This window comes from Mus caroli, unplaced genomic scaffold, assembly GCF_978045245.1.
Source record: "Mus caroli unplaced genomic scaffold, Mus_caroli_1 scaffold_11, whole genome shotgun sequence".
NCBI lineage: Eukaryota > Metazoa > Chordata > Mammalia > Rodentia > Muridae > Mus > Mus caroli.
In genome coordinates, this window is record NW_028227266.1 from 35132782 (window position 1) to 35147677 (window position 14896).

The 14896-nt window shown below is 40.5% G+C and overlaps 1 protein-coding gene across 1 annotated transcript; it reads left to right on the top strand.

Annotated features, from left to right (window-relative positions):
* Positions 1-3469: 3469 nt before the first annotated feature.
* LOC110302027 (olfactory receptor 8B12-like) lies at positions 3470-4405 on the top strand. Its single transcript, XM_021172780.1, has one exon. It carries the CDS (start codon positions 3470-3472, stop codon positions 4403-4405), a length of 936 nt encoding a protein of 311 aa, XP_021028439.1.
* The last annotated feature ends 10491 nt before the right edge of the window (positions 4406-14896 follow it).

Below are 14896 nucleotides of genomic sequence, written 5' to 3' on the forward strand. Positions count from 1 at the left end.
TAGGTAAAATTTTTGTCTAGGTATTGGGAGCTGATAATTGGAAAGAGACAGTCCAGGATGTGATGGGTAGGTACTTCGACAGAAGGGAGGAAAAAAAAGTGTTCTGCCAGGATCTGCTTAGCTCCCTCATAATGGAGGCAGAACACCTGTTGGAGTTGAGGGTTGGGATAAAGTAATGAGTTCAAGGAAGGAAGTTTGGAGAGGTAGATTTGTGTGATCTGTTGGGGATGTGGTGGGAGGAATGAACTCTGTGAGAAGGTGGTCTGGCACAGAGTTGAGAATAAGACTAGAGAGATAGGATTTGGAAGAGCAGAGAAAGAGGTGAAAATCTGAAGTTAGCTTACTTGGTTCACTGATCAGAGTGGCCTGTAGGTTCCCAGGACATGCCTGCAGGAGTTGTTGCCTGGGATGAAGCAGTGAGTTGGGGGAGGGAAGTTAGCTGGGCAAGATCTGTATGATCCACTGGAGATGAGGGAAGTTGGAGGAGGATGGTCTTAGCAGGTGGTCTGCTGCAAGGTTAGGGATGAGATGGAGTGGGAGTGGAGATTTGGAGAAGAGGGATGTAGGTGAAGATCTGTAAATTACCTGCCTGCTTCCTTTGCTGGAGTCACAGAGAATATTTTTAAAGCCATAGGATGAGATATCCAGTGCATAGAAAAGAAGAAGCCAGAGTTAAGGTAAGGGACTTCTTGGAGTTGTTTCAAAATTTTAATACAGAAATCCATCTCTCTGGGCCTAGGTACCACTTCTCTACATATTCTACATATGCTCTCTCTCTCTCTCTCTCTCTCTCTCTCTCTCTCTCTCTCTCTCTCTCTCTCTCACACACACACACACACACACGTTTTGTGTTGCATGCACATACATCAGTGAGGATTTACTAACTCTCAGTTTTGTCTCAGCCATAAGAGCATTCCAATGGACAATGAACACAATTGTCCACATCTCAGACTAAAAATAATGACTGCCTTCTCTTCTCAATTCCACTACACACACTTAAGGAATATATAATATCAAATCACTATTTAAAAAAATAATTTCTCTCAAGACATGAATTCTTGAGATTATGAGGGGCTGTGGGGAGACCTTAGGGATTCATGAAATATTTGCTTGTCTCTAGGAGCTTTGGTGCATTCTGTGTGCATGGTGTAAGAACCAGAGAATGTTCTGAGGTTTTTAACAGTTCACAAATGGTTTTCATGGGAACTTCATTTCAATGCATCAAAATTTTATTTCAAGTAAACCAGGCTTCTCTCTATCTTTTTGCTGTTAACTTGCCACAATATAATGAAAGTAAAGCAAGGAAATAAGATCCTTGATTAAATTACCTGTTACAAAACTATGCCTCATACCAAAACTTAAAACTCTGTATAATAGGTTCCTTGCTTGATTTACTATAAATAGAAAAATTTATGGGAGACACATATTATAACTAGCTCATCAGGGCAAACATAGGTGTACTACAGAGCTTTTATTCATATGGTATATATGTTAGCCTCCAAGAGTCTGGCATACCATCAGATAGCATGTGTTTGTGCAAAGGATGACTCTGTCCACTCTACCCAAGAGAAATCCAAGGTATAAGGTCAACAGATCAGACAACCTGTCCAGAGAAAGATGGCAGTTGAATTGTCCTTATCCAAAGTGAGTTCATTTGGACCTTTAGGATGTGCATAGATTAACATCATCTCCAAGAAGTCTTATACTTACCAGCATTAATTAAATTATGTGCATTTATCATGTCAAAATGCTAAATAAAAAGTTCAAAGGAAGTGGCTTCTTTCTGAAAGGTTTGTGATCTGATAGAGGCATCACCCATCTGTTTCCTCTGTCTTTTACTCATCTTTTGTGTTCCAAAACATCCAGGCTTTCTCTTGCTCTCTGTCTCTCTCTTTCTCTGTCTCTGTCTCTGTCTCTGTCTCTGTCTCTGTCTCTGTCTCTGTCTCTCTGTCTCTCTCTCCCTTCCTCTCTCTCTCTAGGGCCTCTGGATCCTTGTAATTAAATACAGTGCTTCAGAGACAGGAAGACAGTGGAGGCAATAATTAAGACTGTGGATATTAGAGTTGGTGAGATCAGAGTGGACTCAAAATTTTGAAGTGAGCCTTCTCATTTATAAATCAAGAGATGTAGTATATACTTATTGATGCTTTGAAGTATATAATCACTGTGTAATAGTTAAGTACAGCTGAGTTCTTGAGAGACTTGAGGCTCCAGGGAGGGGGGAGACCTGGTGGTGGGGGAGTATCCTCTTGGGGATGGGGGGGAGGAGGAATTGGCTGAGGAATTGTGGACTGGGGACTGGGAGGGGGGCAACAGCTGGGTTATAAGTAAATGAATTAATTAATTAAAAAGAATATCTATCATACAATACAATGAATGCTTTTAACAGTCAATTAACCTCTGTGTATTTCTACACTTTAAATTCCCAGCTCATACAAGAGTAGGCTTCATAAATTAGTGCTAACATTGTGTCTATCTCATTTAACGGCACATAGTCATGATTATTTGTCTTAAGTCCATTTCTTCTCACTTGTTCACTAAAGCAAAAACATTTACATGAAAATAAAATTCTGTCCCTAAAAAAAAACCACTTATGTATTAGGTTGATATAAGTAGTAAATGAGGCAGGATTATTTGTCCATTGTTATTATGCAATGCTAGGCACAGTGCTTAGTAAATAGTAGGTGCTCTATACTAGATGGTTACTCTTTAATGTTTTGTTTTTAAAGTTTTAAAAAGATGTAGTTTAAGCAAGAGATTCATTAAAAGCCACATGAAGCATTAACAGGGGTGTAATGAATATTTCATTAGGAAGGTGGACTCTGGGGCAATGGTCCTGTGGGAGCCTCTGAGACAAGCTCACTGAGATTTCCAACAAAAGGCACAGCTCTTCATTGATCACGGTCCTAGAGAAGGATGCTATGCCTTTCCTAGCAACTGTCAAGGAGTCTTATGGCAAACTCACAACCAAAGAGCAAGCTGTACATCTAATTCTGCATGAGAACCAAGATAAATTAGGAGCTTTGGTTTTAAATGTGGAGAAGCAGAGATAGAGCTGTTGCTACCACACACTGTCATTTTTCTTTCCTCTAGACAATTTCCCTCATCATCACCTACAAGATGGACAGGAGGTAGTAGAGTGACGCTCCAAGCTGAACCTGTGAGTATCTGTCTGACCCACAGCACTTCTTCTCCAGAGCAGTTAGAGAGTCTCTGTTAGGAGCCAGGTGGTTGTATTTCCTGTGCTTTAGTGACTCTGGAGCATTATGACTTCATGCTAGTTCCATAAGGTCCTCACCTGTCAAATCAGGATAATTAGCAGTGTTTAGAAAGCGTTTGTAAGTGTCAGTAAATGTTTTTGTTCTTTTATTCTCCCTGCTCCTTTGGCTTCCATGTACTTCTGTGGTGTGTGACTGTTCCTCTCCTCTAATGACTCTTTTCCCCTCTTCCCAGACACTCCTAGAGGAGAATGGCTGCAGCGAACACCTCCTCAGTGGCAGAGTTCATCCTTGTTGGATTAACAGATCAGCCTCAACTCCAGATCCCACTCTTCTTCCTGTTTCTAGGTTTCTACATTGTCACCATGGTGGGGAACCTGGGCTTGATCACAGTGATAGGGCTGAACTCTCACCTGCATATCCCCATGTACTTTTTCCTCTTCAATTTGTCCTTCATAGATTTCAGTTACTCCACCACACTCACCCCTAAAATGCTGGTGGGGTTTGTTCTGAGGAAGAACATCATCTCCTATGCAGGGTGTATGACACAATTTTTCTTCTTCTGCTTCTTTGTCTTTTCTGAGTCTTACATCCTGTCAGCAATGGCATATGACCGCTATGTTGCCATCTGTAAACCACTGTTGTATAGTGTCACCATGTCTCCCCAAGTGTGTTCATACCTTTTGTCAGGTGTTTATGGGATGGGAATTTTTGGGGCTGTGGCCCATATGGGAAACCTACAGTTTATAAGCTTCTGTGCTGACAACATCATTAACCACTATATGTGTGACATAATTCCCCTCCTTGAGCTGTCCTGCAATAGCTCATACATCAATTTGTTGGTGGTTTTTATTGTTGTGACCATTGGCATTGGAGTGCCCATTGTTACCATTTTTATATCTTATGGTTTCATCCTTTCGAGCATTCTCCACATTAGTTCTAAAGAAGGCAGGTCGAAAGCCTTTAGTACATGTACGTCCCATATTATTGTAGTGTCTCTCTTTTTTGGGTCAGGAGCTTTTATGTACCTCAAACCACCTTCTAGTTTGCCTCTGGATCAGGGAAAAGTGTCCTCTGTTTTCTACACCGCTGTGGTGCCCATGTTCAATCCATTAATCTATAGCCTGAGGAATAAGGATGTCAAAATTGCTCTGAAGAAAACCTTGAGCAGAAAAAAATTCTCTTAAAAGTACTTTAGAAATAACACCCAAAGCTTTATTAAGATTTAAAAAATATTATTTCTTAGTAAAGGAAATAAAAGGCAGTGTTATAACAACAGGAAAACCAAATCTTGTTTTTAAGAATATTTAAATCTGCCCAGTCACCTGTTTCAATTATTCTTCCTTTTGTAGATATTGTTTTCATAATGATAAAATATACCTTAAAAGTAATCTAATGTAACCATTTCATATAAGGTGCTGCACACTGTGATTTCTAAAGGTTTTACATGGCACCTACAGATGTACACACTCTTCATACTTGAGCTGGCACTGAAATACAGACCCTTGAATTCCAATAGCATTTATACTACTTTCTTTTAGTCTGTTTTCTTGTCCTACCCTTTCCACAGCCAGTTCCACCTCTTTAAGCTTATCACTGGTGTTTTCACATGAACAAATCTGATTGCATTTTCAGTGATGTCATTCAACTTTGCATAGATTAACCTTTGGAAAAATGTTTTTAAAATACTTGAAGCATGAGAATGAATCAGAACAATGAAACCTAGAACCAGGTACCTGTGTTCCTTCAAGTGGTGTACAGAGCTTTAGATACCAAGTTTTCTTTTCTTTTCTTTTCTTTTCTTTTCTTTTCTTTTCTTTTCTTTTCTTTTCTTTTCTTTTCTTTTCTTTTCTCTTCTCTTCTTTTCTCTTCTTTTCTCTTCTTTTTCCCTTCCCTTCCCTTCCCTTCCCTTCCCTTCCCTTCCCTTCCCTTCCCTTCCCTTCCCTTCCCTTCCCTTCCCTTCCCTTCCCTTCCCTTCCCTTCCCTTCCCTTCCCTTCCCTTCCCTTCCCTTCCCTTCCCTTCCCTTCCCTTCCCTTCCCTTCCCTTCCCTTCCCTTCCCTTCCCTTCCCTTCCCTTCCCTTCCCTTCCCTTCCCTTCCCTTCCCTTCCCTTCCCTTCCCTTCCCTTCCCTTCCCTTCCCTTCCCTTCCCTTCCCTTCCCTTCCCTTCCCTTCCCTTCCCTTCCCTTCCCTTCCCTTCCCTTCCCTTCCCTTCCCTTCCCTTCCCTTCCCTTCCCTTCCCTTCCCTTCCCTTCTCCCCTTCCCTTCCCTTCTCCCCTTCCCCTTCCCCTTCCCCTTCCCCTTCCCCTTCCCCTTCCCCTTCCCCTTCCCCTTCCCCTTCCCCTTCCCCTTCCCCTTCCCCTTCCCCTTCCCCTTCCCCTTCCCCTTCCCCTTCCCCTTCCCCTTCCCCTTCCCCTTCCCCTTCCCCTTCCCCTTCCCCTTCCCCTTCCCCTTCCCCTTCCCCTTCCCCTTCCCCTTCCCCTTCCCCTTCCCCTTCCCCTTCCCCTTCCCCTTCCCCTTCCCCTTCCCCTTCCCCTTCCCCTTCCCCTTCCCCTTCCCCTTCCCCTTCCCCTTCCCCTTCCCCTTCCCCTTCCCCTTCCCCTTCCCCTTCCCCTTCCCCTTCCCCTTCCCCTTCCCCTTCCCCTTCCCCTTCCCCTTCCCCTTCCCCTTCCCCTTCCCCTTCCCCTTCCCCTTCCCCTTCCCCTTCCCCTTCCCCTTCCCCTTCCCCTTCCCCTTCCCCTTCCCCTTCCCCTTCCCCTTCCCCTTCCCCTTCCCCTTCCCCTTCCCCTTCCCCTTCCCCTTCCCCTTCCCCTTCCCCTTCCCCTTCCCCTTCCCCTTCCCCTTCCCCTTCCCCTTCCCCTTCCCCTTCCCCTTCCCCTTCCCCTTCCCCTTCCCCTTCCCCTTCCCCTTCCCCTTCCCCTTCCCCTTCCCCTTCCCCTTCCCCTTCCCTTCCCTTTTCTTTTCTTTTTTCCTTTTTGGTTTTTGAGACAGGGTTTCTCTGTGTAGCCCTGGCTGTCCTGGAACTCACTTTGTAGACCAGGCTGGCCTCAAACTCAGAAATCTGCCTGCCTTTGCCTCCCAAGTGGTGAGATTAAAGGTGTGCACCACCAAGTTTTCTTTATCCAACCATCTATTTATAGATGACAAAGGTGATTCTATAACTTTGCTGTTGTGAATTGTAAGGGACACACATGTGTAAGCATCTCTATTGTGTGCAGACTCTGATTTCTTTAGGTCTTGAAGTGATATAGTTGCACCATAAATAATTCTAATTTAAGTTTTCAAGGTATTTCTATATTGTTCTGTAGTACCTCGACTAATTTATCTTCCCACCAAGAAGTGAATACAGGTTCCTTTCTTCCAAATCTTTGTCAGCTTTTTTCTTTCTTTTTCTTTTTTTTTTTTTTCTTTTAATGACCTGTCAGTTTGGGTCCATTCCCTTTAAAATTGAAGTGTGACACAAAACACATGAGTATCAAGTGTTCAGCAGATTTCCCCCTCAGTATATGTAACTAATAGCATCACTTAGACTTAGAGTTGTCAATTTCCATCATTTCAGAATGTTTCCTGGCTGTTCCCAGTAAAATTCTCAGTAAATTAATTCTTTTGCTGGAAATACCTGTTCTTCTGACTCTGATTCTTGCAGGCTTGGTTTGCTTAGCCTTGAGCTTCATACTAAGCATTAAACTGCATAATTACATTTTAGTTAACTTTATTTTATTTTTGCAGTGTTGGAATCAAGGGTCATGCACATGCCAGCATTGAGCAGCATCCATAGCCTACCACATTATCTTTTGAATGCTGGCTACTTTGATTGTAAATACTATCATAATATTTTTCTTAGGTATTGCTCTTCAGTATGTATTCTAATACATAATTTTGCTTACTTGTTGTCTCAGTAGATATTTGTTTCTATAATCTGCATATTACTAATAAAGTTTCTTTGAAAATCAAGAAAATATTATGTCTAGTGTGTACTCTTCTCTTGGGAATGTGCATTTGTGGTTTTCTGGGACACAGGATTTCTAAATGTCACAAAGTATTTAAACTATTTTTACTTTCCTAAACAACTTTTAGGTAAGAATATTTCTTTTCTATATGAACATTGGTTATTTTCTGTGTTTCTCACTTTAGTGCTCTGCTAGCTGGGCAGTAAAATAGCACTATATGCATTCCTATCAAGTTTCCTAGAGAAACAGTGATGTGGATTTCTTACATGTTTATTAGTTATTTGGATATTGTCCTCTCGAAGTGTTGATTCATTTCTTTCTCCTACTTAACTCAGCAGTTAGCCTGAGCATGTGTGCTCATGCATGAAGGTGTATGGTTATGGGTGCATATGCATGTGGAGGGCAGAGATGAACATCAGGTGTCACTACTCAGGTGTTGTCCATTTTGTTTGTTGATTTGGATTCTCTTACTTGGCCTAGAATTCACTGATGGGTTAAGCTGCTTGGCCAAGAGGCCCCAGAATCCGCTTGTCTCTGCTTCTTTAGAACTGGTATTGCAAACATGAGCCATCATACTTGATTTTTGTACATGCATTATAGACATTGGACTCAGGTCCTCATGCTTTCATGGCAAACGATTTGTTAACTGAGTTATCTCCAGCCCAGTGTTATTCTAAGAAGATTGATTTAAGTTCCAAAAAAGTAATTTGAATGCATCCTTTTGTCAGAAATATATAATGAAGTTATTGTTCAAGTCTATGGATTGTCAACTTACATGATTATTTTGTCTTTTGGTGAGAGATATTTTAGTTTTAATAGTCAAGCTATCAATTCTTCTTGTTACTATGAAAGCTTTGTTATTTTTAGTTTTTCCTACTAACAAGTCTCAAATATATTTTCAAGTTTTCACTTGGAAGCATTATGGTTAGTCCCCTATAATCAAATCTTTTATCAATTTCATATCAATTATTGTATGTAGAATGAGATAGTTGTATTTGTTATAGGACCAGATAGTTATATATTTCAAAAAGACATTAAGTTGTTTTTACATCATTTATTGAAAGAACTACTATTCTCTCAATTGTTTTTGATGTTGTTTTGACAGCCTAGTTGAAGATCAAGTGAGAACAATTTTATGGGCCTATTTAGAAAGGAGCCTCGAAATCAAAGTACTAAGTTCTGTGGTTTGTTGGATATAAATCATGACAACAAACATTCTTTTCTTTCTTTGAAATAGAATCATGCTTTTTTTTCTAGCATTTGATACCTTTTATTCTATTTTAATATTTGCAATTTAAATTTTAATTATTTTCATCAGCACGTAGAAATATAGTTGCTCTTTATATATTGCTTCAAGTGCATATATTTTGCTAACTTCACATACCGGCTCTAGAAATTACTGAAATATAAAAAAACCAAATTGTTATTTTTTATGTTTCTATATCTATCACATCATTGCAAAAAGGACAGAATTATAATTCTTGAACACTCACATCTATTTCTCCTTTGTATTAATACTTCCAGTATAATGGTGGATAGAAATGAAAATAATGAGTATTTCTGCCATATGTTATAACTCTAGAGTAAAAGAATTTAGAAAATTTCTACTTTTTTCTACATTTTTTGTAGAAAGCAACATTCAGGTTTTAAGTGAATGATTAAGAGTTTCCTTTTAAAAAGATTGTCCCTGTTAGCTAAATTCTAAAATCTGTGAATGCTAAAACCAAGACAGTTAAAATAATTTAACTTAAATAAGCTCTCAGAGGTAGCTGTGTAAACCAAGGCAATGTAACAAGCATTATGATATAATGGATATAATGCAAGAACAAGCTCCCTGTTCAGCTAAGAGCTGGGCTTGGAGAGACTGACAGTGACAACTTCCTGATGATCACAGTCAAGTTACCTGTGCCAGGTCATGAGTAAAAAAATATGCTTTAGAATTTTGTTCTACTGACACTACCCACAGGTAGTAATGGCTGGCAACTGTTCTGGGACTGTCTAAATCCTGGAAGAGGAGTGATGCAGCAAATTAGAGACAAACTTTTTCCTTATATAAAGTATTTGAGTTTTTTAAAAGAAGTATTTGGCTTTCCAATACTTATATACATGTAGCCTTACCAGTTATTTTATAAATATATATTGCTAGTTTATGGGCCTGCCACTTAAAGAGAATGGTTACTTTAAAAAAAACAGATATAGCGTGAAGAAATTAGCCCTCTCCTATGCCAGTTCTCACCCTAAGACCGAGTTAGGAGGCTGTTTTGTATGTGTTAACATCTCCTTATTCATGGCTTCTGACTCCTCCTTGCTCTTTGTCACTGATGCTATGTTCAATTAAACCAGGTGCTGTGGAGCTTCCTACCACCCTCAAAACAAATAAAAGTCAGATATCTCCTTTATTTGGGGAATTTATCTGAAGGCTCTGTCACCGGGGCTCTCTGGCCATCCTGTCTTGGTGGATGTCTCTCTCTCTTATGCTTCTTCCTTTAAGCCACAAATTTAATGAAGTTTTCCCCCCAGGGCTTAAAAGGGAACCTGTTTCTTCCATTAAGACCTTGGCATGCTCTTTTTGACAAGGTGAACTATTCCTTTTTAATGCTGTCTACTTCTAGGAGAATCATGGTCTCTGCTTTTCTTTAATCTAATAAACCTCGTTCCTGAAGGATAATTATGTATCAGCTCTTTTCATGAGCCAGCCCTTATTGCTTCTTCTTTTACATTTAACATATAAAAGCACAGCTATATTTCTGCAGGCGCTGATTCACCTCTCTCACTATTTATCTGTTAAAGTATAACAAAAGAGCATTTACTTATATGTGAGATAGCATTACCTGTCACACCAGGTTTCACATATGTTAAAGGAATTTGCAAGTAGAAACCGGTGAAAGAACATGGGTTTATTTGTAGTTCAGCCAAACAGGAGGTAGCCGAGGAGGCAGCAAATTGTCTCTCCCCCACATCTGTGATTACTTTACAATTTATAGAGAACCTGAGACAAAGGTTAAAACATATGTAAAGTTATGTATAAAATAAGTTAAATAGTGCTTTTTATGTGAGACCACTCAACTTGCCCTTGGTCTGGCAGAGTTCTTTGATAGGTGTAGATAGAGTGGAGGCCAGCTTCAAACTCTGATTTCTCCATACCCATACTGTAAGTGTAAAATAGAGGTAGTCTCATAGTTAGAGGAAAGTGCACAGGGATATTTCTTTAGATTATTTCTTCTCCTATCTACTCATTTATAGAATCTAAACATTTAATTTCATAAATAGATTTAGAGTGAGGAAAGAGACATGTGGAAATGATGTAATTATAATTTCAAAAATAAAAACAGTTAATAAAAATCAACCACAGAGGAAATGAAAGCCTCAGACTTTGGCAGCTAGAGCAAGTAGAGTCAGCACACATCTAAGTCTAGAAACATGAAAATAAATGTTAAACCACACCAAAACTTCACACTATAGATCTAGTTATCTCAGTTCCCATAATCTAGTATGCCACATCTGCTTTCAACAAAAAGGAATAAGTCATGCTGGAAGCCTAAAGTCTAATGTCATGAAATTGTTATGCCTGGCTCTCCGGATTCCCAGAACTCTAAGAATTGCTAACCTGATGCAAAGTAACAAAAGAGCCTTTTATTTGAGTCAGACTCAGATCGAAAACCTAGGGGCTTGGCGTTTTTATACACAAAAAAACATAAGCGGGGATTCTCAGATTTCAGGGTTGTGTGGCAGGGGGAGGTGACATGGAAAGTCATCCTTCAAAAAAGTTATATTTTGTTCAGGCAGCGGAATCACATAACTAGGAGGGGGGACCCTTCTGACCTGGGAAGTAACTTTATGGTGCTATCAGGAATTAGTGTGTTTTTACAAACTGGCCAGAGCTGTCTGGGGACGCTTAATTGCTTTCTTATCATGGCCCAAAAGTTGGCTCTTCAAGGATGTTTGGTCTTCACTTCTCCCAAGGACAGGAGCCATCTGCACTGGGAAGTGCTAGTCATCTATCAGGGAAGGTACCAGCAGGGGAGCTGAGGGATGTTGCCTTTTGTCTAGTCTGTGATCCCTCCAGGGGGTTGGAGGGGTCTTTAGGGAGTAGCACAATTTCTGCCAGGCAGAAATCCTCTCTGAAAGGCAGAAACCCTCTCTGAAAGGCCAGGAAGGGGAGGGGGGCTTTGTGTGAGTGGTGAGAAAGCACAGAGGCAGGCTTTCTGCATCTCTTCAAAATGAGCAACAGAATCATACTCAGTGAGCATGTTGAAATAATCGATGAAAACTGCAGTTAATATACTGAGGGCATCGATGGAAGTACCAGAGAATAGTGTCAACAGAAAGATGGGAACTAAAAGATGAAATCCAAAGGAAATACTGAAAACCCATAGTAACAGAAGTGAAAACTACCCTTGATAATCTCTTCAGTTTACTGGACATAAAATTCACTGGTTTTGAAGACATTTCATGGAAATACCCCAAGATGAAATGTAAAGAGAAAATGGAATGAAAAGAAGGGAGACAGAATGCACACAAATTGCAGCATGCAATGCAAATTTCATAGGACAAGAGAAAAAAAAGAACAGAACAAAATGGAAATAGCACTTGTTCTGACAGTTCTTGGGATTAGTCATAGACTGCATCTATGGATCCAAAGACCTCCATAAGCACAAAGCAAAGGAACCACAGGAAGAAGAAGGCACCATGCAGGAAAAGGAGAAGGTCCAGTCCTGAGAAGTGTAGGACAGAGAGACAGAGTGACTGCCAACATTTAAGAATCAGGTCTGGGTCCAGAGCATCCAGGATGGAATATAGATTTGAGTAAGTAATGATTCAGGAATATTGGAGGGGAGTGTATGCTAGCAACATGGAGGACTGAAATGGCCCAGCCATTGAGCAGTTTAAGGCATATTAAAATAGAAGGCTGCATGTGTGTCTTTCATTTGAAAATCCAGAACATTTGGGCAGGCAGTGAGGAATGCATGAAGCCCCTGGCAGGAAGTATAGAGCAGATTAATTTACTACCACTACAGAAATTGTTAAAGAAATTAGAGGAGGCATATCCATCTTGTCTATAAGGTCTTTTCCATAAAAAAAAATATGGATAAGGATTTCCTAGACTTCTGTTAAAAATACTATAGGAACAAACAAAAGATTGGTTGGGATGTAGCCCATTTGGAAGATTCACATGCTTGAAGGCCTAGGGTTGATCCTGGGCATCTTGTAAATCAGGCATAATGATGAATATCCTTTAAAATGCACCTGCTGCTATGGATGAAGAGCTAAGAAGTGAGATTGTTAGGCGATATAAAAGTTCTATTTTTAGATTTTTAAAGAACCTCCATAACTATTTTCCATAATAACATGTGCTAGTCAGGGTTCTCTAGAGGAACAGAACTGTACACACACACACACACACACACACACACACACACACCCCACATATCACACACACCCCACATATCACACACACCCCACATATCACACACACCCCACATATCACACACACACCACATATCACACACACACACACACACCCCACATATCACACACACACCACATATCACACACACACATACACACCCCACATATCACACACACACCACATATCACACACACACACACACACCCCACATATCACACACACACTACATATCACACACACACACACACCCCACATATCACACACACACACACACCACATATATCACACACACATACACCACATATCACACACACACACACACATACACACACACACACACACCACATATATCACACACACATACACCACATATCACACACACACACACACACACACACACACACACACCACATATCACACACACACCACATATCACACACACACACACCACATATCACACACACACTACATATCACACACACACCCACACCACATATCTCACACACACACACACACACACACACACACACCCCACATATCACACACACACACCCCACATATCTCACACACACACACACACCCCACATATCTCACACACACACACACACACACACACTCACACTCACACACACACAGAGATTGGTGATTATATCATTGCTAGTGGCAAGGGGATGGAAAGTGCATAAATATTGGATGAAGGGATATGGACAGAACACTGATGGTATGTGGCGCAGCTCTCAGCTGACAGAAATGTTTTCATGTCACTGCTTTGCTATTAGTGACAAACACAAACAAAGAGAACCAAAAAAAGCCTGTCACATCTGAATTGCTCATTTGTTTCTCCAGCTTTTCCTCTTTTTTTTTTTTTTTTTTTGGTGTGTTTATTATATTTTTAGGTTCTGTCTGTTGAAGGATATTTTTTCTTTTTCTGGTTGTGAGTCAGTTACTCAACCTTAGAACAGAAGGTGACAGCTTATTTGTTCTCAGTGGTATCTTGGCTTCTTCTGCCTTTGCTCTTTTCAGATGCTTAGAGTTGCAACCAGGAACTCTGACCCACTTGCCTTGGTTCTGTTCTATTTTTGACAAGCGCTTGCTGTCAACAAACCCCAGCATCCTGGAGGACTGGGTTTCTCCCTTTCCCTGGCCCTCTTGTCTGTTATGTATGAGGTATCTGGGTGATCTCTGTCTTATCCAGTCACTCCCACCCTTCTCTTGTGTCTAGAGTATCTGGAAGGATGTCTCTGGCAGTGCCTGTTATCAGTTAGTCAGTTTGTTCTCCAATCTGTCCTCTGACTTATCTTGTTAGGTTTCCTGAAGCCTGGCTGATAGGAGATGAAGTAGCTGACCTTTTGCTTCTGTTTCAGTGAGCAATCAAGGGTGAGAAGTACCTTTCTGGTCTGCTTTTTGGTTAGTGTTGAAGGCTGAATCCATCCACCTGGAGCCTTACCCAATCCAAGTAGCCCCTTGTACCCTGTTCCTTTTTGTCCATATCAACCCTCATGCAAGAGTAATGACTTAAAAAAGTAATCCTTCACCATCCCTTTGACTTTCCATCACCAAAGCATGATAAATCACGAATCTTGCCCTCTATGGTTTCTGAGTATGAGTGCTCAGATGGTGAACTACAAAGTCCATTTTCCAAGCTCTTATCTGACCAGCTTAGGTACCCATATGCACTCAATCAACAAAGGCAAACTGCTCAGACTGTATTTATATACTGGTGCATACATATCCATACACAAATATGTGTGTATGCATCAATAATAACCAGAGTGGGGAGGTGGGAGGAATTAGAGGGAGGGTATCTTGGAGGAGATGGAGGGAGGAAACAGAAAGGGGAAAGTGATGTGATTCTATCATAATTAAAAATGTGTTAAAAACATAAAAATGAGTTATATTTCTAGGATTCAGGAACAAAGCCTACACGCATTTCATTTTGGTCCATAGGAGGAAATACAAATGCAAATAATTCCTGTGAGTGTCCTGATGCCTGAGCAGAGTAGATATTCCCTGTAAGTGAGCATCATTCTCTCCATGTCTCTTTAGAACAAAAGATTGCAATTCATTCTACTTTTGCTGACATTGTATTATTCACCTCCCTTTAAGAGGGGTGTTACCCTCCTAAGTGTTAGGATTGAAGAGCAACTGAGTGTGGGATGTATTTTCTTCTATTTTGAAGAGAAAGCCTAGAGATTTCTAGGTTTGGCTTTCCCCTGACTTACAAAACTTCTGTGTGAGATAGAAGAAACTAGATAATTTTAATGTGACTGCAGATCTTAGCTCTATCTTCCACACACAATTATCTATATTAAAAATTAAA